Raw genomic sequence first — 8,940 nt, 5'->3', positions numbered from 1 at the left:
CGTTATCCCTCGGACGTGAACGGGAACTGGGGGGGACATCGACACAGGGCATCCACGTGGCGGATCGCTGACGGATTTTAATTGAATTCAAGCCGCAACAGAGTGTGGAATAAATCAATTCGATGCGCCGCGTGGAATGCGAAAATATCCACGGATTGTATTGTCTAAGCAAATCGATAATTGAGGGCAGAAAATTGCAATTTCATTTCAATTAAAACAGGAGTGGAGCATTCTTCCAACTGTTGGCAGCTGGACCCATCGATTGAATAAACTGATGGAAACCACCTTTGACATTGTACCGTTCAACCATTTATTGAAGCTTGAAAATCGCGTTGCATGTCTTGTGCATATTTATGTGAGGGAACAGCTGCGTTGCCTCATCCCCTACCCTGCCACAAATTCTCAGAAGGCGTGGGTTTTGGATTCAGATTTGCATTCAAAAGGTTATCGTAGTCCACGCCTATGAGTTTTGCATCTGGCGATAGGTGGCTGCCCATGGGGGCATCGTGTTCGCAGCTCCTGACCCGTTCGAAGCCGCTGCAGAGATTCTTGAAATCCTGATCGGACCCGCAGGTACAATCCTCGGCCGGGATGCGCGCTATCTTGTAGGCGGGTAATTTTTTCTTATACGAACAGCTGTAGGCGCAGACCAGGGTCTGGTAGTTGTAGCTGAAGTGCTTTGCACTGAAAATGGCACACCCAACGCGATCGGCCAGCCCCGAAACAAGCTGCAGGAAGTGTCCTATCTCCTGGCTGAAAGATCAGAATCAGTATCCAGCACAGACACTCCCACAGAACTCCCGCACTCACCCGGCGGCTGACTTGCCCGATATCATGCTCTGGGTATTCGCGTACTGGTACTGCTCGTACCAGGCCTTCAGCTGGGCCCGGACTATCTTGGTGGGGTCCTGGGCGCTGGGAAACTTGTTGTAGGCCATGTTGTAGCCGGTCCCTGCATACTCCAGTGTGGTATGGCATTTGTGGACCGGCCCAATGGAACAGCGATAGGCAGCGAATCGGGCCACCTCGGCCAGTTCTTCGTGCCACTGCATCTTGAGCATGCGGCCGGACGGGGGCAGGCCGTGGAGCTTGCCCCTGGCCACGATGTTGCGGTAGATGTTGTGCTGCTTCACAATAAAGTTTCGCATATTCTGCGATACGTTGAACATGTTCCCAACGCAGCCCTCTATAAATTGCTGCAGAAAGGATACCGCGGATACTTGGGAGGCACTCCAGCACGAAGCAGATGAGTCTTACCTTATTGCTGTTGCAGCCAATGTGCTCTGCGCCTCCACAAGAGGGCAGGGCGCAGTAGTCCGACTTTGTTTTGCTCGGAGGCTTTGCCCGGCTACAGTACTTCGGCTTCTTCTGGGCACGGACCTCATTGAGGGCACATAAAAACAGCAGTCCGGCTGCGTACCACAGGATGGAACTGCAGATCTTCATATTCGGATCGAAACTAACTGGAACGAACCGATGAACGTGCAAAGAAATACGAGTAATTTCAGCTGGATCTTAAGCCCCATCGAATCCGATTCGATTCGTTTCGATGGCGTCAATCAGGCCTGAAGGTTCTGCCACCATAGCCGTACCCCGTATGGATCAATTTTGTATTCTTTATTTGATCTGTCTGTCGTTAAGGATGCCTCGCTGGAGTCCTGAACAGCTGGTGCTTCTTTAGTGTTGTCTGATTCAGTTTAGTCCCTTTCTTTGCTCTCTGTTCCAACACCTGACGGTAGGTAGCCTTCCTGGATCTGGCCCCGGGCTTCGATTGCAAGGCAAATTTCCTGTAGCGAGTGGCTATATCCTCGTCGAGAGGGTAGTCCTCTGAAGCGCTCTTTGGATCTGTTAGGTCACAGCAGTCGGACTCGTCGCACATGAGATGCTCTCTCTCGGAGCACAGGGACTGGTAGGCGTCGTTGACGCCAAAGCGACAGTGTTGTCCCGGGTAGTCGCCCGTGGGGTAGATGGGAAGGCAGTCGTGGTAACAGCTGTAGATGCACTTCGTCATGTGGTAGGTCCAGCCATCTTTTTTATACAGCGCCATGGCACAGCCCAAGCCTTCGACCGAGGCTGTGATCATCTGCAGGTAGTGTCCCACATCCTGTCTGGAGCTCAAACGGTCAGAGAGGAGGGGGGCGGGTTTTTGAAGGCAGCACACTCACTTGGTCAGATTGTTGCCACCCAGAATGGTGGTTAGATCCACGTATATATATTCGTCCTTCCAGGCCCTCAGCTGGGATCGAAGCACCTTCAGATGGTCCTGATCGCCGCGGAACTTGCTGTAGGCCTCGTTCTGTCCCGGCATCTGGTACGAGGGCGACCCGAAACAGGTGTGTCGCTCCAGCTGACACTTCATCACACTGAGCTCTGCCAGCCAGGCCAGTCGCTCGTCCCAGCGGACGGTTAGGGTGCGTCGCGATGGAGGCAATTTGCGGAAGGTGCCACGCGCCACCTGATTCCGGGCCACGTTGTGCTCCCTGACGATGAAGCGGGCCAGCGAGTTGTCAATCCTCAGCAGCCTTGCGCCCGGCGGACACTTTGCGCTGTCGAATGCCTGACAAGGATTCGGGGATATCAAGCGAGGACAATTGATGGGTCTGCAGACTGCCACTCACCCGTGAATGCTTGCAGGCCAGGTGGGGTCCCGTGCCGGCAACGCAGACATCCTCTCCGCAGTAGTCGAAGACTTTCTCATTCTTCGCGGAAACGCAGCAACGACAGAGACAGACACAGATCGAGATCCAAAGACAGAGAACTCTGCGGGCTGGCCACGTCCCATCCATGGTAACTGATGGCTGACGGACTGTGACATGTTCCCCGCCGCATTCCATGTCGCTTTCGACCATGGAAATCGCCATTTTCCGCAGGTGGCGTGTCGGGGTAAACAAATTGCGACTGCAATTGCCTTCGCTCGTCAATCTGACAGCATGTTTCGTGTGTCGCACATCTACGTTGGGGTCCTTGCCCTCGTCCTTTTCTGCCTGTTCTCCTGCGCCCACGGCTGGGACTACTGCCAGGAGCATTGGTGCTCTCGCCCAGCCCTGCAGCACGTGGCCTGCAACAACAACGGCGTACGTGGATGTCTTTCTGGCCCCCCTCGAGTTGCACCCAACTCTAGCGCTCTCTCTTTTTTCCGCAGAGTCTTGGAGCGAAGTGCAAGAGCGGCGCCAGGCTGATACCAATGAGTGCGGATATGCAGCAGTTCATCGTCCGCCAGGTGAACCTCTACCGCAATCAGGTGGCCTCCGGCGCATTTAGAAAATGGCCGCCCGCCGAGCGCATGGCCACCGTCCAGTGGGACCCCGAGCTGGCAAAATTGGCAGAGTTGGCGGTCAAGCAGTGCCACCTTGCCACCGACAACTGCCGCAACACCAGGCGCTTCAAGCACGTAGGCCAGATCGTGGGACACGTCATCTTCAGCGCCAATCGCTTCAGCCAACGCCAGCTGATCGGCCACAAGATCTACAATTGGTTCAATCAGTACAAGAAGGCAACAGCAGGGCTCGGGCTGGGACTCCGCAAGGACATCACCAGCTTCCGCCAGCTGATCCAGGAGCGTGCCACCCACATGGGCTGTGGCGTTCTCCAGCAGCAGCGCCACCGCTGGCAACAGCAGTTCATTGTCTGCAACTTCGCGCGGCAGAATGTGCACCACGAGCCAGCCTATGCCATCGGCCACAAGGCGGCTGCCGGCTGCCAAACGGGCACCAATCCCCAGTTCCCCAATCTGTGTGCCGTGGAGGAGCCCTTTGATGTGAACGCCGTGGATCGTTATGTGCCAAAGCCGACGCTTCTCATCAAAATGAAGTACAGTGAGGACGGCATGGAGTCAATTTCAGCCAAGTCCAGGCCCAAGCGTGCCTAAACATTTGACTGACGTTCTATTAGAGGATTCTCACTCAAATACACATACGTGAATACCCATCCGGGGTAATCTATTTCCGACTCTTTAATCGATAAGGGGTCCAAGTCCATTCAACAGCGTGACTAAACACCCAACCACAGAACCAGTTCTTCCATCGATTTGGCTATAGATCACCTCTTTGGGGGCTGGGGTCTTTGGATTCACTTAAATATTCAATTGTTTATTGGGTTATATACAAAAACAGTCACAGAAAAGTTAATAGGAAACCTCAAAGTCCTCAAGACTCCACGTCTAGCTCAGGTTCTCCTGGCGATTGGGTTCGATGGTGACGCGGGCATAGGGACTGCCAGCCCCGACCTTCCGCCGCATGGTGACGCCTTGATGCGGTCGCAGACCCATCACAATCAGGTAGATGCCCACGGCGCTCAAGGCGATTAGGGTGAGCACGACCACCCCGTAGGCCCAGCGCGGCCAGGTGTCGCAGCTGAAGGCGTCGTGGCGGGCCGAGGACAGAAGCATGCCGCGGATGCGCGACGGCTTGAGGCAGCGTCCGCCCGTCTCAATCCAGAGCTTCTTTAGCCAGACCAGCTCGCAGTCGCAGTGAAGCGGGACACCGTTGAGATCCAGCTCGGTAAGCTTTGCAAAAACCGGCGAAAGCGAGGAATTAAAAGAGCGCAGAAGAGTCCCACGAAATGACATCGTACGGAGGGAGGGGACCTTTGGTAGCGGACCGAAGGCGTCACCGTCGAAGTGGCTCAGGCGCCGGCTGTTCTGAAAGCTAATCGACTCCAGCAGCTCGAGGGGAACCAGAGCATGGGCAGCCACTCCCTGCAGCAGGGACATGTCCTCCACAAACAGCTGCCGGACTTGGGTGAGATTGGCCGTATCCTCGGGCAGCAGCTGCTCCAGCAGATTGTCGCTGATGTCGAAGTGGAGCAGCGTCTGCGGCAGCTGGCCGGGCACGCGCTGGAAGAGATTGCGCCTCAGGGAGAGCTCCTTGAGGGGCGCCCCTGACGGTAATCGGAGCTCATTCAGTTTGCAGGCATCGAGGCGGAGAGTTGTCAGCTTCCAGTTGATCCCCAGGACCGTGTACAGATCTCCACTCTGCAGCTGCGTGGTCTCGTTGAGCTTCCGGTTCCAGGAGAGGTCCAGCGAGGTGAGCACCAGCAGGGGGGCAAACAGCTGTGCTGGCACCGAGTGCAGGTTGTTGTGCGCCAGATCGAGCACCTGCAGATGGGGCAGACCGGCGAAGGTCTGCGCCTCCACCTGCGAAATGCTGTTCCAGCCCAGGTACAGCTCCCGCAGGCTGCTCAGCTTGGCGAAGTTGTTGGCACTCAGTCGGCTGATGTTGTTGTGCATCAGGTTGAGCTGGTGGAGACTGTCGCTGTTGAAGACTGGCGCCTGGTCGAGGGCGTTCCACGAGAGGTCCAGCGTGTCTATGTAGAGTGGCAGCACCTCTGAGAGATCCGCTGTGCGGTACTCCTTGTAGCTGCAGTCGATGCGCAGGGCTCTCATGCCCCAGGGCGCGGCACTCACATTGTTGCACTCGCAGGAGAGCCGCGAGTCGCGCTTCGACTCTGGGTAGCAGAAACGATCCAGTGCATCGGCGTCGATGTTCTCCGCCCCACAGGCGGACACCAGTACCACCAGCAGCAGGAAAAAGGCCACCCTTGCCCTGCTTCTACACGTATTTCTGACTGCGATTCTCCCCATGATGAAGGTTCTTGGCACACTGAACGCTACGACTAATGCTCTAGAGCTTCCAGTTCCCTTGCGACACCCACTTCCATATCTTATCTTCAGGGGGGAAAAGCTCGCTGAGTAAATTCGTTCGATTTTCCCATAAATTGCCGAGTATTTCCTTACGAGTTAGTCACTGAAATTCATTTGGGTATCGTAGTAAACAGAAAAAATTGCCGGGGCAACGAGCGGCAAAGGCATTTGAATCTTTGATAAGATAAGCAGAGCTTTACCCCTTTATCGTGCTCTCTCGTCGCATTTGTTTCATTTGAAGCTTTTTGTTATCTCCTGCTATCTGTTTCATTAATCATTTCCAGCTCTCATGCGTGGGAGTTAGGTCTGTGACACAGATCCACAATATTGATGGATTTATAAAACCCTCATTTCACACACAGAAAAGTGTTCCCCCACTCTCCAGCTCTTCTGTTCTCAGAGAACAGAACAGAGCACACATTTTATTTGAAAGTCTTTTCGGCAAAAGTCATGCCTAATCCCGGACAGACGCGGATGGCGGAGACTTAGTCGTGTCTAGCTCATTGCATCCCAGGCTCAAGGCTCAAGGCACCAGTCTACAGTCTCAAGTCTCAAGTTCAAATTGTAATTTCGCTCAATGGCATTGGATGGGATTTGGCATGAGTCCTGGATGTGTTCAGCGGATGTATTGTACTTATGTCTACTCTAAAGTTGAGTGTTGTGGTTCTTGTAACCTGCCATGGGCTGTGTCGTCGTTCGAGCTCCTTCAAATATTCCAACTGTTACAATTAGGTTTTGTATAAAGAACCCTCCTTCTCCTTCTTTAACGACACCAGCAGAGTATTTTCGTGCCGCTACTCCCCAATGTTGGTTCTTTTCCTACATTTTTCGATTGCTTCGACTATTCTGACAATCGTCTGGGCCTTTGGCAGACTTTCCGTCGTGTCAATGGCGAATTGATGAGGCTTACATAACTCCACACACTCGAAAGGCACACACACACACACACACTGGCATAGATATTTGCATAAATTAAAGACTTTCAAGTCGAAGAACTCGAACCGCTTTCCTTTTTGACTTTCCTGTCATAGAGTGGGGGGGGAAGAGCAAGGGCGGGCGGTCGACCAACACATGTAAAGCATTTAATGAGCTGAGGAGCCTGCAGCTCTGCGCGTGTGTGTGTGTGTAATTGTATTGAATATGCCAGGCACATGTTCATGTATGTGTTTTGGGGTTCGTTTTCAGCCCTCAAGTCATTATTACCAGCAAAAATGTATTTTTAACTAAAAACTCATTAATTACATTGAGAAGGGGCTTAGCAGTGCGTGTGTTCTGGGATGGCGATGGCGATGGCGTGTGTGTGTGTCTGGAATAATTACGCCATTACGAGCAATTTAATTAAAGCCCAATTTTCGCACATCTGCAATAATGGATAATGGAATTGTTAATTAATAGGCCAAATCAAAACCGGACCGTAGCCATCAATTCAGGTCGAAATCGGGAGGGGTGGCTGTGGCTGTAGAGCCTGGAACGGTCAAAGGTAGAAGTGCTGAGCAATTTCCGTTTGGGGGTCAGAAATTGAAAAATAAAATCCGCTCTAAACGTGCCGAACATGGCAATCGCGGCCGGGCCTGGTCGGTTCTGTTCTGTTCTGTTCAGGCGGCCATGGGGCCTCTCGGTGGCAGAATATTTATGAAAATTTTAATATTAAATTGTTTTCTGATGCGCTGCGTGGCGGATGGAGAGGGAGTGCGAGTGCGAGTGCTGGCAATCAATGGCGGAAAATGGAATTTCCCACTGCTGAACATGCAATCATTAAAAGCGCTTGATTATCCGCAGGCAGGCAGGCAGCAGGCAGGTCAGGATGGCATTGTCCCTCATCGTCTGTATCCTGCAATTGACTTTAATGATGTCCTCCCTCCATCAGTCCCCCAGGACTAACATCCGACTGTCACAGCAAACTGTCATACTCTGTGGATGTGTGGCTGTTCGGGGTGTTGGGTGTCTGTTGTTTGCTCGTATGACAGTTTATGGCGCCCTAATTGAATCGCTTGTCATCCATTTGTCTAATAATGGCGCATTAATTTGGTATGATGCTAAATGCGTCCAGGCTGCAGTTTCCGCTTCCGGGCAATCATCCAAGATGGAGAGGATCCTCCTCCTTAGCCTGATTATGTCTGGATGTGCTAGGAGCGGTGAGCCATGCGGCATGCAGCAGTGGTGGGCACGTTCTGTATGCTAAGCATTTCAGTCATGCTCTTTTAACTCGGGGCCACACCGCCACAAAGTATGCAACAAAAGCATGCAGCAGACACGCGCACACACACACACACACACACACACACAAACACAACGCATCCACACACACATCTAATTGCCTTTGAAAACGTTTCAGTCACGCAATTTAAAGCTCGTTATTTAAGCAGGCATGGCATCGGCCGAATCCATTAGTTGGGCTTGAAGGGCTCACATTAACTTGGCTCAGACACACACACACACATGCAATTTCTCCTGTGGTTACCATTTGGGCTCGCCCTCATTCCGTTATCCTCTTTGCTGCGCTCAATTAAATCGACAAATTTAAAGAAAATTATTGTCTCTAATGGGCAGACGTGCCCACAGAATGCGACCTTCGACCGCAGCACCCCCCTCCCCCCCTGGCTGTAGGGGATGCCCAATGCTGTGTATAGATCCCACCGATAACAGTTGAATAATGAACAAATAATGGCTGGAAACCATCTTGTCTGCTCAGATATTAAGTATACGCAGGGGACCACAGCGGGGAAGGAGATGGGAAGAATGACAAAGCAAACGAACAATGGAGAGCACATAGAACAAAGGAAAACTAATCAAATTACCAGTGAAACCATACGCAATGTAGTATAAAGGGATGCCTGGTAATATTAGTATTCAATAAATGTTGCTTTCCCTTCTAGTCTTCTTTTGTTTCGCCAACAACCCCTGTTGCCCTATTAAGGCCAGATGCAAAATTCAAGTTGCAGTTTTGAATAATCATTTTCAAACTGTTCAAATTTCAGGCTTTTTGCCTGCAAATTGGAACTCTTTCACACGAGACAAGCCATCTCCCAGGCAGCAGACATTGTCGTTTCACTCACAGCATGTGTTGGCCGGGCCAACAAGCGACCTGCTAGTCATACGGAGTGTTTGCTTTTCTTCTTTCATTCCCCTTTTTTTTTTGCCCAAGTGTTGGTTACATGTTTTGTTGGTTTTAGAGGAGGACAATGGCATCTGCTGGTCTTCGGTTTCGGCCCTTACTGCTGCCAGTCCAATTTGATTTGTTTGCTGCGGATACATTCTTGTACATTGCTCTATGGCTGCACTAATTAATTTTAGCCCCT

At 52.0% G+C, this 8,940-nt stretch overlaps 4 protein-coding genes across 4 annotated transcripts; 1 reads left to right on the top strand and 3 right to left on the bottom strand.

Annotated features, from left to right (window-relative positions):
* Window positions 1-286: 286 nt before the first annotated feature.
* LOC6600968 (venom allergen 5) lies at window positions 287-1,446 on the bottom strand. The gene is made up of 3 exons (XM_002025970.2): window positions 1,258-1,446; window positions 811-1,196; window positions 287-753 (listed from the first exon to the last, which is right to left on the bottom strand). Exons 1-3 carry the CDS (start codon window positions 1,444-1,446, stop codon window positions 378-380), a joined length of 951 nt encoding a protein of 316 aa, XP_002026006.1. The 3' UTR covers window positions 287-377.
* Window positions 1,447-1,596: 150 nt separating this feature from the next.
* LOC6600969 (venom allergen 3) lies at window positions 1,597-2,861 on the bottom strand. The gene is made up of 3 exons (XM_002025971.2): window positions 2,619-2,861; window positions 2,166-2,557; window positions 1,597-2,108 (listed from the first exon to the last, which is right to left on the bottom strand). Exons 1-3 carry the CDS (start codon window positions 2,859-2,861, stop codon window positions 1,637-1,639), a joined length of 1,107 nt encoding a protein of 368 aa, XP_002026007.2. The 3' UTR covers window positions 1,597-1,636.
* A 65-nt stretch (window positions 2,862-2,926) lies between these two features.
* Window positions 2,927-3,941, top strand: LOC6600970 (venom allergen 5.01). The gene is made up of 2 exons (XM_002025972.2): window positions 2,927-3,074; window positions 3,143-3,941. Exons 1-2 carry the CDS (start codon window positions 2,931-2,933, stop codon window positions 3,866-3,868), a joined length of 870 nt encoding a protein of 289 aa, XP_002026008.1. The 5' UTR covers window positions 2,927-2,930; the 3' UTR covers window positions 3,869-3,941.
* Window positions 3,942-4,067: 126 nt separating this feature from the next.
* LOC6600971 (leucine-rich repeat neuronal protein 2) lies at window positions 4,068-5,596 on the bottom strand. The gene has a single exon (XM_002025973.2). The coding sequence runs from the start codon at window positions 5,579-5,581 to the stop codon at window positions 4,160-4,162; it is 1,422 nt and encodes a 473-aa protein (XP_002026009.1). The 5' UTR covers window positions 5,582-5,596; the 3' UTR covers window positions 4,068-4,159.
* Window positions 5,597-8,940: the final 3,344 nt, after the last annotated feature.

Source organism: Drosophila persimilis, unplaced genomic scaffold, assembly GCF_003286085.1.
Source record: "Drosophila persimilis strain 14011-0111.01,24,50 unplaced genomic scaffold, DperRS2 tig00000002-arrow-pilon, whole genome shotgun sequence".
NCBI classification, from domain to species: domain Eukaryota; kingdom Metazoa; phylum Arthropoda; class Insecta; order Diptera; family Drosophilidae; genus Drosophila; species Drosophila persimilis.
Note: the sequence above shows the minus strand (reverse complement) of the source record. Positions and strands in the feature narration are given on the sequence as shown.